Raw genomic sequence first — 14,532 nt, 5'->3', positions numbered from 1 at the left:
GCGAAGGAAAAATTATTTGATTTTTGGGTAAATGCATCATATTGTGAGGTATTGTGTCATGGAAACCAAGAGTTACTTGATTGCAGTTGGGGTGATATTCTCTTTGCTAATGTGGATCAAGTGACAGCATGGTAATGGCATTGGACTGGCATCACTAAATGTTGAGAGTTTATCCCTCCATTGTAAGGTGGGAAATTATATTTGATAAATCTAAAGACTGGACAAGAAACATTGTTGGATTACTGCACACTAATATATATACAGACACACGCACGCATGCACACACCCCGGTTCACCATTGATGCTCCAGCCTCAAGATGCTTCAGTAGCTATACCACATGGCTGCATACAGAGCGTGATTACATAAACTGGCACATTCAAGAGAACAAACATCAAATCATAACCACCATGATCTTATTAAATACATTCACATGGGACCAAATAGCCTGCTGCTGTCTTTGTTTATATGTTCAATAAGAAATTATGTAACCCATGGAGAATAAGGCCAACCTCCCAGAGTCATAGAATCATACAACAAGGAATCAGACCCTTCCGTCTAACTTGTCTATGCTGACCAAAGTTCCCAAACTAAAATAAGTCCCATTTTTCTGTATTTGGCCCATATCCCTCTGAACCTTTCCTATTCATGTACCTGTCCAAATCTTTTTTAAATGTTGTAACTGTACCTGCGTCTGTCACTTCCTCTGGCAGTTCATCCCACACACAAACCACCCTCTATGTGAAAAAGTTGTTGCTCAGGACCCTTATAAATCTTTCTTCTCTCACTTTAAAAATATGCCCCCTAGTTTTGAACTCCCCCACCTTAGAGAAAAGATTTTTGCTATTCACCTTATCCATTCCCCCTCATGTTTTTATAAATCTCTATCAGGTTAACCGTCAACCTTCCACACCCCAGTGAAGAATGCCCCAGCTTATCCAGTCTCAGTAATATCCTAGTAAATCTTTTCTGCACCCTCTCCAGTCTAATAAAATCCTTCCTATAGCAGGGTGACCAGACTCTCAGGAATGTTGGTTTGGAATGTATGGGCTGTGGACATTCTTTAGTTATGGAGGAAATCCAAGGTCAGTGAAAAGTGATACAAGCTCAAATTTACTATCATAGAATGATGGCAAGTTTCGGGAGCCCTTGATGACAAGAAATATTTAAAGTTTAGTCAAAAAAAAAAGCAAAGGGAAGCATATGTATGGTTTAGGAAACAGGAAAGAAATTAAACAAGGAATTAGGAGAGGTAGAAGGGACCATGAAATGTTCTTGGCAAGTAGGAGTTTGCAGGTTATACATATATTGAGAGCAAGAGGGTAGCTAGGGAAAAGGTAGGTCCAGTCAAGGACAAAAGAGGGAAAATATGCCTGGAGCCAGTGGAAGTATGTGAAGTCCTTAATGAGTACTTTGCATTGGTATTCACCAGAGAGAAGGATGTTGATGATGGTAAGAGGGATATGTTGATATTCTAAAACATGTCAATATTAAGAAGGAGGAGGTGTTGCGTGTCTTGAAAAACATTAAGATAGGTAACACCCCATGGGATCTATCCCAGGATAATGGGGGAGGGAAGAGAGGAGATTGCTGAGGTCTTGACAGAGATCTGTGGATTCTCTTTCGCCATAAGCAAGGTGCTGGATGACTGGAGAGTAGCCAATGATGTTCTTTTGTTTAAGAAGGGTAACTGGGATATTATTCTAGAAAATTATAGGCTGATGAGTGGTCACAAAATTATTGGAGAAATTACTTAGGGATAGGATTTACTTGCATTTGGAAAATAATGAACTTAGTAGGAATGGTCAGCATAGCTTTGTGCAGCAAAGATCTTGTCCCCCAAATTTTTAAAACGTTTTTTGAGGAAGTGATGAAGCTGATTGATGAGAGTAGGGCATTGGACATGGCCTACATGGACTTAACTAAAGCATTTGACAATGTACCTCATGGTAGGCCGAGTCCAGAAGATTAAGTCACATGGGATCCACAGTAAATTGTAAGTTCAACACAAAATTGGCTTGGTCATAGAAAACAGAGAATTAATTGTGGAGCGGTGCTTTCTGACTATAAGTCTGTGACTAGTGGTGGACTGCAAGGATCAGTGCTGGAATCTTTGTTGTTTGCAATATATATATATATGATTTGGATGAAAATATCAATGGTCTGATTAGCGGTAGACAGAGTGAACAGACGTTCACTGAAGTAATTCCTGGGATAATGTCCTATGATGAAAAGGTAAAAACAATGACTGCAGATGCTGGAAACCAGATTCTGGATCAGTGGTGCTGGAAGAGCACAGCAATCCAGGCAGCATCCGAGTAGCCTGGGGCTTTGTTCTCTCCATTCTCAGTGAGAGGTGATCCCACTCAAGCATACAGAATTATTTCAGAGCTTAACAGCTCAGACGTAGGAGGGCTACCTCCCCTGGCTTGGGGATTCTAAATCAGACTGTTTCAGTTTAAGGGGTCGGTCATTTAGTACTGATTTGTTCATTCAGAGGTTGGTCAGTCTTAGGATTTCTCTGTCCCAGAGGGATATGGAGGCTCCGTCTTTGAGTACATTCAAGGCAGAGATTGATAGATTTCTATATACTTCAAAACAATATTTTAAATGATACTTACATTTAAAAAAGTCAATTAAAAATTAGAAAGTAATATTTTCTGTGATAGAATGTGTGTGATATATGTATAAATGTGTAAGGGAGGATATGTGGAGCAGAGATGCTAATAGATCACACCAAGTTTTAGACTCTGTGTTCTGTGGAGCTACTTTCAATTTATTCCCTTTGAAAAGGTAATGATTATGAGAAGAGCAATGATCCAGTTATTTGCTGAATAAATTTAGTTATCAACATCAGTGACACAGTGATTCAGGTTTCAAATTCCAATTTAAACTGAGGTTTAGTGTTAACAAAAATCCAACTGAGGAATGGATAGAGACAGCAGGTGAAACAAGTTTGATAATTCCAAAAGGAAATTGGAAAAATATCTAATTGGGAGTTGGTCACTCATCCAAAGAATGAAAAGAGTGTTCAATTCTGGCATCCCCTCAACTTGAACAGTAAAACTACAATCAAAATAGACAGTGCAGTACAGAAGCAAACCACAGGTAAAGACACTTTCTTGTTTTAAGTGGGATCACAGACCAAGGAGTCAGTCACTAGTAAGTGTCAGTCTGAGGTTTCATCTTGAATATTCTTTCATCTTTTTCCATTGCCGTACTAATTGAGAGAGAGATTCACAATTCCCTCTGGATACTGTTGTCCCTGTCTGGAGGATCAAACAAGCTGAGCAGATAGTCAAAGTCCTCAGGGTGTTTCAGATCTACAATGACAGCATCTGCTGGTTTACCCAGCTGTTGTAAGGTGCAATTTTTTTCTTATACTTTGAAGTTTTTTTAAAATATCTTTTTCATGATTATCTTTTTCCTGTTTATGAACACTGTGTCTCAATTTAATGTCATCAAATTTAATTCAAAAATTTTTGTGAAAACTTTGCTTTCTGATCTGCGTCTTTGTTTTGTGGAACCTTGAACACTTACCACATTTGGAATGCATCTTCAATATCAAGCATTCACAGATAATGTTTGACATTGAAGGTGGATAATAAATTATAGACCAGTGAGCCTTACTTCGGTTATGGGTAAAGTGTTGGAAAGGTTATATGAGATAGAATTTATACTCATTGAGAAAGGAATAAGTTGATTGGGGATAGTCAACACGGTTTTGAGAAGGGTAGGTCATGCCTCACAAACCTTACTGAATACTTTGAGAAGGTGCCCAAACAAGTGAATGAGAGTAAAGCAGTTGATGTAGTGTATATAGATTTCAGTAAGGCGTTTGATAAGGTTCCCCATGGTAGACTATTGCACAAAATATGGAGGCATGGGATTAAGGGTGATTTAGCGGTTTGGATCAGAAATTGGCTAGTTGAAAGAAGACAGAGGGTGGTGGTTGATGGGAAATGTTCATCCTTGAGTTTAATTACTAGTGGGATACCACAAGGATCTGTTTTGGGTCCATTGCTATTTGTCATTTTTATAAATGACCTGGATGAGGGCATAGAAGGTTCGGTTAGTAAATTTGCGGACGACACTAAGGTCGGTAGAGTCGTGGATAGTGCCAAAGGATGTTGTAGTTTACAGAGGGACATAGCTAAGCTGCAGACCTGGGCTGAGAGATGGTAAATGGAGTTTAATGCAGAAAAATGTGAGGTCATTCACTTTGGAAGGAGTACCAGGAATGCAGAGTACTGGGCAAATAGTAGGATTCTTGGTACTGTGGATGTGCAGAGGGATCTTGGTGTCCCTGTACATAGATCCCTGAAAGTTGCCACCCAGTTTGATAGGGTTGTTAAGAAGGAGAAAGTGAGGATTGCAGATGCTGGAGATCAGAGTCAAGAGTGTGGTGCTGGAGAAACACAGCAGTCAGGCAGCATCCAAGGAGCAGGAGAATCAACGTTTTGGGCAAAAGCCCTTCATCAGAAGGCTTACAGTGTGTTAGCTTTTATTAGTAGAGGGATTGAGTTTCAAAACCATGAAGTCATGCTGCAGCTGTACAAAACTCTGGTGCGGCCGCACTCAAAGTATTGCATACAGTTTTGGTCACCTCATTATGAAAAGATGTAGAAGATTTGGAAAGGGTTCAGAGGAGATTTAATAGGATGTTGCCTGGTATGGAGGGAAGGTCTTACGAGGAAAGGCTGAGGAATTTGAGGCTGCTTTCGTTGGAGAGAAGAAGGTTGTGAGGTGACTTAATTGAAACATATAAGATAATCAGAGGTTTAGATAGGGTGGACAGTGAAAGCCTTTTTCTTCAGATGATGATGGCTAGCATGAGAGGGCATAGCTTTAAATTGAGGGGTGATAGACATAGGACAGATGTCAGAGGTAGTTTCTTTACTCAGAGAGTAGTAGGGATGTGGAACACGCTGCCGACAACCGTAATAGACTCGCCAACTTTAAGGGCATTTAAATGGTCATTGGATTGACGTGTGGATGAAAATGGAATAGTGTAGGTGGGATGGGCTTCAGATTAGTTTCACAGGTCGCCACAACATCAAGGGCCAAAGGGCCTGTACTGCGCTGCACTGTTCTATGTTCTATAAGTAAAACAAAATAACTGCTATCGTTAGATCTCGATATTAAAAATAGAAAGTGCTGGAGGAACTCAGCAGTTCTGGCAGAATTCATGGACTGAGAAACAGTTCACATTTCAAGTCTGGTATGTCTCTTCTTCAGTAGGGTTTCTCTCTCCACAGATGCTCCGAGGCCTGCAGAATATTTCCAGCACTTTGTGTCTTTATTAACACATAAGACTCTGTTCTGTTAGGGCTGGAGGAGGGATTGCAGTGGAGTTTGCGAGGGTCAGTATTGGGATCCTTCATTTTCCTGATATATATGAATCACCTAGATCTCGATGTGCAGGGGACAATTTCAAAGTGTGCAGATAACACGAAACTTGGAAGACTTGCGAACTGTAAGAAGAACAGTGTTGACTTTGAAAAGTCCGTAAACAAGTTGGTGGAGTGGGCATATAAGTGATTGGTAAGTTTCAGTGCAGAGATGTATGAGGTGATGTACTTGGTCGGAAGAATGTGGAAAGACAATATAAATGAGGCATGCAATTCTAAAACAGGATGCAGAGTACATGGACCTGTTCTATATGTGCACAGATCATTGAAGGTGGAAGGACAAGTGGAGAGTTCAGTAAGTAAAGCATACAATGTTCTCTGCTTTATTAATATGGGCATAGAGTAGAAGAGCAAGGAGATGATATTGAACTTGCATAAGACACTTGTGAGAGCTCAGTTGAAGTATTGTGTACAGTCCTGGGTGTCATATAGGAGAAATGTGAACACATTGGAAAGATGTGAACACATTGGAGAGAGAGTGCAGAAGTGCCTTACAAGACTGGTTCCACAGGAGCTTCTGTTAATGACGATAGATTGAAAGGTTGGGATGGTTCTCCTTGGAGAGAAGGAAGTTTTAATATCTATTAGAAGTTTTCAAAATCGTGAGTGTGCTAATAGAGAGGATAGGGAGAAACGGTTCCCACTTCTAAAAAGATCAAAAAGAGGCACAGATTTAAAGTGATTTTTACATGCAAAAGAAGCATTGGCGATAAGATAAAAACTCTTTTAGCTCAGTGAGCAATTTGTGTGTGGAATGCATTGCCTGGAAGTATGGTGGAGACAGGTTCAACTGAGGCATTCAGGAGGGTATTGGATGATGGTTTCTGCCCAAACAATGTGCAAGAATATAGTGGAAAACGTAGAGGTAGTTCATTTGAGTGGTGTGCAGGCATGATGGCTTGAATAGCCTCCTTCCTTGCAGCAGGATTCCTGTAATTCTGTGATAAAGCTCCCTTTGCTTCACAACATCCTTCATCTCCAACTTCAAAGAATCTCATGCATTGCACACATGTGACATCTCTTTTGCACATACCATTTTCTGCTTCAGGCTTATCAGATCCTCAAACTGCAGCAATGCCTCTTTTTATACATGATGTTTCACTGAAATATTAAATGGATTTATCTCAGGAATTCTAGGATGGAAAAATATCGAATGAATAGATTTAAAATAATTACCATTTTTGCATTTATTCTTTCATGCACCTATTGGTAGACTTTACAGGATTCAGTGCAAATGAAACATGAAACTTAACTGGGCTTTCTTGATTGAATATATTTTGAGATCAAATGAAAATACAACTCTTGTGCAAATTGAAAGAAATTGACATTTTTTTCTGCATTTATAACTGTTATATCTCTGTGTTCCTTTATAATAAGTAATGAGGCCACTGCTGGGACGAAGATAATTGTTCCTCAATCATTGCCCTTCTGTGTTAAGTGAAACAAATCAATAAATAATAACTAGTTGATCTCATGCAGCAATTCTCACAGAAAAATATAAGTCTAATTTTAACCTATCATAAATAATATTAATAATTAGCTATTGTATCTCCTGATCATGTTAGTTGTTTTCCACCTCATTTTTAAAATAATGCTCTCCTTCCCAAATATTCAGCATACAATTTGTCATTGCATTTTGTCCTCAATGTCATTATTCTTTTTTTGCATTCCAGTTAAACAAGGTTGGCTTGTCAATAAATTACATTTTGTTTATTTGCCTGTATTCATCAAACTGCTGTGTCTTATTTTTAGGATCACAAGAAAGAGGAACAGGAGTAGGCCATTCAGCCCCTAGGGCCTGCTCCACCATTCAATAGGATCCATGGCTGATCCAACACTTTTCACATCCATTTTCCTGCTGATTCCCCATAAATGGTGTAGTTACAGCATCAATTGTGATTAACCTTGATTTTCTTCATATAAGAGGCAATGCCATTGCTAAAGCAGGAAGATTTTTGTTTTGAATAATAAAGATCAAGGGTAGAATGTAGCCCAAGGTTAGTGAGAGAGGTCTCTCACCCAGGAAATACAAGAGTCTGAAGACTGGACATGTGGAAGTTGTGGTAATGGTTCTGGAGGAGGTTCTGCTATCAGAACTGATGGCACTCATTTTTTCATTCATTCATGGGATGAGTACTGCTGACTGGGCCAGCTTTTATTGCCCATCTAAAAATACCCAGAGGGCAGTTAAGAGCCAATCCTATCTTGTTGTAGATCTAGAGTCACATGTAGGCTAGAGTAGGTAAAGACAGCAGATCTCCTTCCCTAAAGGACGCTAGTGAACCTAGACTCTGCCAGCCTCCAAAGGGTTGCACTGGTTTGATCTATGGCAAATCAACTATATGGTATCCAAATGCATTACCAGCAATGACCAGTGCTCCCACTGGCGCTACTGGCACTGATTGTCTCAGCTTTCTAAGGTGGCACTTATGAATGGTGGAAATCCTGCCTCTAGCAATTAGCTATTAAATGTCTACAGGGTAGTTGTCCTTCCCAAACAGATCTTTTAGCCAGGGATGGAGTTGGGGCATAGAGACCAGAGCTGAAAATGTGTTGCTGGAAAAGCGCAGCAGGTCAGGCAGCATCCAAGGAACAGGACAATCGACGTTTCGGGCATAAGCCCTTCTTCAGGAATCCCCGAAACCTTGGGCTTATGCCCGAAACATTGATTCTCCTGTTCCTTGGATGCTGCTTGACCTGCTGCGCTTTTCCAGCAACACATTTTCAGCTCTGATCTCCAGCATCTGCAGTCCTCACTTTCTCCGCATAGAGACCATAGCACTTATCATCATGCTGCTCCAACTCACAAGTGGGAGAAAAATAATTGATCCTTTTGGAGGTTGGTAGATGCTAATTTGTGAGTTTTGCTTTTGTTTACATGTTATGTGTATATTTGAAATCAAACAGCACAGATTTCACATTCTGTGAGACACTCTGTATCATTGTACAACCGATGAAGCTCAAGTGCCCTCGATTGAGAACTTCCTTAATTCACTTGGAAGATGAGAGAAGTAGATTACATTGGTTTCCATAATTGCTACTCAGAGCTCTTGGGCTGCTATGCCGAAGTGGCGTCCAATATTTTACGTTCCTGGGCTTTATATTATCTTCCAGCTATTCAATCCGTAAAGTTTTACCCTAATTTTCACAATGTGAGTATTAATACTCCATCTGAGATCAGAGTGGTGCTGGAAAAGCACAGCAGTTCAGGCAGCATTGAAGAGCAGGAAAATCAACGTTTTGGGCAAAAGCCCTTCATCAGGAAGGGCTTTTGCCCGAAACGTCGATTTTCCTGCTCCTCAGATGCTGCCTGACCTGCTGTGCTTTTCCAGCATCACTCTAATCTAGAATCTGGTTTCCAGCATCTGCAGTCCTTGTTTTTACCTATCCATCTGAGATCAGTACTGTCTAAGGCCTCCCAGTATAAGTTCATGATTTTTCAGTTTATAAACCAGTTTATATACCAAGAGAATTCTAAGCCATGTCTATTTCCAATGATGGTTCCTGCATTGAACCTGCAATTATTGCGGATAGGTTGAACAGCGAGAGATGTATGATGGGTGGTGTCGAGTTAGAAGTGAGATTGAAAGATGGATTAGTTGAGTAGTTCTGATAAGCTCTAGCAGAATCCTAAAACTGTACAGAATTAAAGCTAGGGTTATAAGTAACTCCTGCAATGACAGAATTGACAATTATAGACATCTTAGTGTGAAATTGAGACAGGCAGATGAAAGTGGTCTCATATACAAACTCTTGTCAGTGCATCCTATTTAAAAATACATGACCGATACAAATCTTTATTCACCTCCATCCATGCACCAATTAGGCCACCATAATTGGCCTTTGAAACACTGTTCCAATTATCAGATCACATCAAGGTAAATTTACCTAGCACCAGCGGTGGTCTCATTCTAATATTCATTCCTGGTGAGCTAATAATGAATTGCATTACAAATAGAACAAGTTTAAGGTTCTAAATGACCTACTGCTGTTTTTCTGTACACACTAATTATATTCATTCAGTGTCGCATCAAAAGAGCCATTTGAGTTGCTAATCTGTCTCCTTTATTATATAGTTTCTCTTCCAGTTGTCTTGGATCTATGGTAATGTTCTTATCTTGCAGGTGTTGAGCTCATGTCCTAATCCAATGATTTAAAAGCGTAATAGCAAAGAAATTTGCATATGCATAGCTGCTGTCACAAACTCAAGATATCCAAGGTACATTAGGGGGAATTCAATGTTTTTGAGGTGTACTCACTGTTACTTCAAGGAGCTGTTTGGCAGACATAGGTGCAATCATTATGTAGCCAAAACAGGTTAGTATCAGCCTGCAAACCTTTCCAACCCAATGCTAATAGTAAGTAGTAAGGTGAAGGACGCTCTCTGGGCGGTCCGAAACCTGGTGATCTTCCAGCTGAAGGAGTTGACCCCAACTGAGTGTTGCAGACTGGCACACTCCAAGGTCCAGGACTACGTGTTGGGGCAGCTGCCGCCAAGGCACGGTGGGGAAAGACCACCATGTAACATCTGCCCGCCTAAGAAGAACAGGGGGCCCGCGCAGTTATTTGGGCTCCACTGACGCCTCACCAGAAGAGCTGGATAGTAAATGTACAGACTTGTATATAGGAAAAATAAATTTTGATGTCTGTATGTAAAGAAATGTAATATGTGCACAAGAATGGCATGACCAGTTGTAAAGAGATCCAAATAATTTTATAAATAAAGTATATTTTTGAAATTAAAAAAAGTAGGCAGTAAGACTGAAATAGATTCCAGGTCAGCTATGCATTGGAAAGTATTTGGACCTTTACCAGATGGTCCGTTGCTCCCGTCAAGACAATAAATGCAGAAGTGCACCTTGCCACAGCAACTCCAATTCCTGGGTGGTGGCAGTGATGGTGGGTTGGGAGTGGGGCATGGGAAGGGAGGTGGGAACAAATGGCTCGGTTTGCTGGATGTACGGTGTGAATCAGATTTGTACCAACAAAACTGGACTCGAACCTGTTCCTGCTGGGTTGGATTAGGGACCTGCCTCAGAGTCAAGAGTGTAGTGCTGGAAAAGCACAGCAGGTCAGGCAGCAGCTGAGGAACAGGAGAATCGACATTTCGGATAAGACCCTTCATCAGGAATGGCCTGCCTCAACCTGCAGTGGGTCAGTTTACGGTGGGTCAGATTAGGATGGCCTTTGGCAGAGAAGCCGAAGAAAAGGTCGCCGTTGAGTGTAGGGCACCCAGGAGCAACGTGGGATGACATTTCAGTGCGTTGGTGAGGGGTGCTGCATAATTTTGATGTAATGTTAACTTACAGCCCTGCTGTGAACTTTCAAATTGATGCAAAGATTCCTTGCACACTTTAAAGAGGAACAGACATGGATACTTCCGCAATATACAGCCAATCTCTTTCCTTAATGAGCATCACTAAAACTGACTACCTTGTCAGCGTTGTTTGTGAAAGCTTACTGTGTGAAAGTTGCTTCTTGTATTTCTCTCTAGCAGTGAACACTCAACATAAGTATTCCACCCCATGGATCTTCAACCAGGTCTGGGAATATCATGCCAATGGTTTCACATAGTTGCAGATTGGACAAGCTCTGAAGAGGATAGTTAGCTTGCTTTATGTGGAAGGTGGTGAGTGAGTGGAACGGATGTCAAACAGTGTGACTCAGGGCATATTGGCATTTTCTTCCCTTTGGTGACATTCTGACCTTGCTCCCTGGAAACTGAAACTAGAATTTATTTAATAGAAAACAATGACCTTCCCCACCTCATGGATTCACACAGCACCAAAGTGGCCTTTTGGCCCATCAAGTCTACGTTAATTCCACTTTCCAGCAGTTAGCCCATAGCCTTGAATGTTATGACATTTCAGATGCTCTTCCACATACTTTGTAAAGATTGTAAAGATCATAAAAATACTATCTTCCTCGGCTGTACATTCCAGATTCCCAACACCCTCTGGATGAAAATGCCTTTCTTCAAGTCTCCTCTAAACCTTTTGCCCTTCATCTTAAAATAATGCCATCCTTATAACTGAACTTTCAAATAATGGGAAATTTCAAATAATGCTTTCTATTTACCCTGTCCAAACCCCTCATAATTTTATACACATCTGTCAGGTCACCCCTCCCCACCTTTCCCCCCTACCCCCAACCTCAGCCTTCACTGCTCGAAAGAAAACAACCCAAACCTACCCAGCCTTTCTTCCTCATTAAAATGTTCCAATCGAGGCAACATCCTGGAGAATCTCCTCTGGACCCAATTCTTACTTCTTTCCAACATAACATATTGGAGCACAAATGCAATGCGCTTCCTACTAAAGTAAAGATTGGGAAAATATTAAGTGGAGTATTTAGCAGCTGCTAAAACATGGTTTACTAACTTGGCCGAACAGCAAGGGATGGTGGGTATGTTGACCACGTAAAACTGTGAAGTCACAAAACACAGATACCAGATATGGTGCAAACATAGAAACCAGGTGCTAGTGATATTAGCATAATGTAAAAGGCATCAGTTATCCTGGATAGACATATCCTCAATCAATTATCCACTCAACAAAAGGGACAGAAAGACATTGGGTCCTGCTACACAAAGAAACAAACAGTTGCAAGCCAATCAAATGATTGTTTTTTTTTAACTGTTAAGTGGATCTCCTTGATTGGCAGAACTATAGAGGGTTCCTGGAAACCATCCAAATATATAAAAGAGTCTTCATCTGCAGACCATTCTCTCTTGGACCTTCTGAGGAGACCAGCATGGTCAAACGCAGGGATCCCCTTACTGTCTAGAGAGAGAGAGAGAAAGCAGCTTCACAATCCCATAGAGAAAGAGAGAGAGTGCAGCTGTGCGAATTTACAAGAGACTCGGGAAGTATTGTCAGCTTAAGGGACAAAATAGGATTAGAGATTGTATTGTGTTGTAGTAAAAGCTATTACAACTCGTTTCCTAATAAGGTTGGGACTGTTTTGCATTGGTACTGGCTTGTGCTTTTAGTGATTTGACCACTTTGGTAATGTAGGACACCTGGACAAAGTCATTCCTAACCATCTTGTCACAGTTATCTAACTTATTTGAGGAAGAACGAGACAACAAACGTTTAATGAAAGTTATTGAGTTTGGTATTTTTGAGAGCTGCAAGATATACCAGAGTAGCTTCTACAAATTTATCGGTCCCTCCATAGAGTTCTGCGTGGTGGAAGCACACACGTGCATTCAGATGTTGCACTCAACAATATAGTCCATCTTGTAAATTTATGAGATCAAAATTGACAACTCACCCATCTCTGATACTAAGTCTTAATGTATCCCCACAATATTTATTCTGCAACAAAAGCACAAATTTATATAGCTTCCACCCCATCATCTCTTTGGGAAATGGATGATTTGGATTAAATACAAATATTTTTTGTGTTTTAGGTCAGTGAAGTCATCAGCCTGGGAGAACAGAATGATATTTCTGTCAAAGAAGAAAATATCACAACAAAGGAAGGTAATCTTGGGCACGAACATCAACATTAACTTGCAGACTCTGCTTGTCATTGTCAGATCACGCAGACTTGAGCAAACTTGGCTACGTTTGTGATAAAGGCACTGCATTAAGTTGTTTCCACAAGTGGATATAATGAGGGGCAGCATATGTTAACCATGAGCTGATCTCCTGGATGTTGCTATTGTAGCACAGTGGTAGTGTCCCTACCTCTGAACTATGAAGCTTGTGTTCAAGAGCCGTGTAATAACATAGAACCTGCAAATTTTACAGAACCGCGAGAAGTCATTCAGCCTATCGTGTCCGGACATCGCTCCAAAAAGAGCTATCCAGCTCATCCTATTTCCCCAGCCTTATCTCCGTAGCCCTCTATGGAAGCATCTCTGAGCAAGTTGATGACCAAGAGCAACATTGATATTTTCTATTCAGTGGTTTGGAGAAGATAATTATGTTGCAAATGTCTCAGAATCCAAGCCAGAGAATGAAGTATGTGATAGTTGGCCGTTAGACATGAAAAGCTGGTTAGGAATATCCTACAGGTAAATAGTCATTGAGTTATACAGCACAGAAACAACCCTTCAGCCCAACCCATCTGCACCGACCAGATATCCTAAACTAATCTAGTCCCATTTGCCATCATTTGGCCCATATCCCTCTAAACTCTTCCGATTCATATACCCATTCAGATGCCCTTTAAATGTTGTAACTGTACCAGCCTCCACCACTTCCTCTGGCAGCTCATTCCATACACGCACCACCTTCTGTGTAAAATAGTTGCTTATCAGATCTCTTTAAAATTTTTCCCCTCTAACCCTAAACCAATGCCCTCTAGACTCCCCCCACCCCAGGGAAAATGCCTTGAGTATTCATCCTATCTATGCCCCTTGTGATTTTATAAACTTCTATAACGGCACCCCTCAGCCTCTGATGCTCTAGTGAAGAAAGCCCCATCTATTCAGCTTCTCCCTGTAGCTCAATCTCTCCAAACCTGGCAACATCATTGTAAATCATTTCTGACCCATTGAAGTTTAACAAAGTCTTTCCTGTAGAGAGACCAGAATTGAACAAATGTAACCTCACCAATGTCCTGTACAGCCACAACATGACCTCCCACCTCCTATACTCAATGCACTGACCAATTAAACCAAATGTGCCCAACACCTTCTTCATTATCCTGCAACTACACTTCCAAGGAAATATACACCTGCACCTCTAGGTCTCTTTGTTCAGCAACACTCCCCAGGACCCTGCCATTAACTGTATACTTCCTGTCCTGGTTTGCCTTACTAAAGTTCCACTTGTCACATTTATCTCAATTAAACTCCATCTGCCACTCCTCAGTCCATTGGCCCATCTGATCAGGGTCCTGTTGTATCCTGAGATAACTTTCTTCACTGCCCACTACACCAATTTTGGTCTGATCTGCAAACTTACTAACCAGGTAAAAACAATGACTGCAGATGCTGGAAACCAGATTCTGGATTTAGTGGTGCTGGAAGAGCACAGCAGTTCAGGCAGCATCCGAGGACAGGCAAAATCCGAGGACAGGCAAAGTCGACATTTCGGGCAAAAGCCCTTCATCAGGAATAAAGGCAGAGAGCCTGAAGCGTGGAGAGATAAGCTAGAGGAGGGAGGGGGT

The 14,532-nt window shown here is 41.0% G+C and overlaps 1 protein-coding gene across 1 annotated transcript in view; it reads left to right on the top strand.

The window, feature by feature from the left end:
- The window catches only part of LOC122563375, a 38,326-nt gene that overhangs the window by 19,251 nt on the left and 4,543 nt on the right, over positions 1 to 14,532 (top strand). The window contains exon 4 of the mRNA XM_043717115.1: positions 12,824 to 12,896. Within this exon, the coding sequence (XP_043573050.1) occupies positions 12,824 to 12,896 (73 nt within the window). The remainder of the gene's footprint in view (positions 1 to 12,823; positions 12,897 to 14,532) is intronic.

The sequence above is a fragment of the Chiloscyllium plagiosum genome, chromosome 27 (genome assembly GCF_004010195.1).
Source record: "Chiloscyllium plagiosum isolate BGI_BamShark_2017 chromosome 27, ASM401019v2, whole genome shotgun sequence".
Classification (NCBI taxonomy): Eukaryota; Metazoa; Chordata; class Chondrichthyes; order Orectolobiformes; family Hemiscylliidae; genus Chiloscyllium; species Chiloscyllium plagiosum.
The sequence above is the reverse complement of the archived record's forward strand: the minus strand, read 5'-3'. Positions and strand labels throughout refer to the sequence as shown.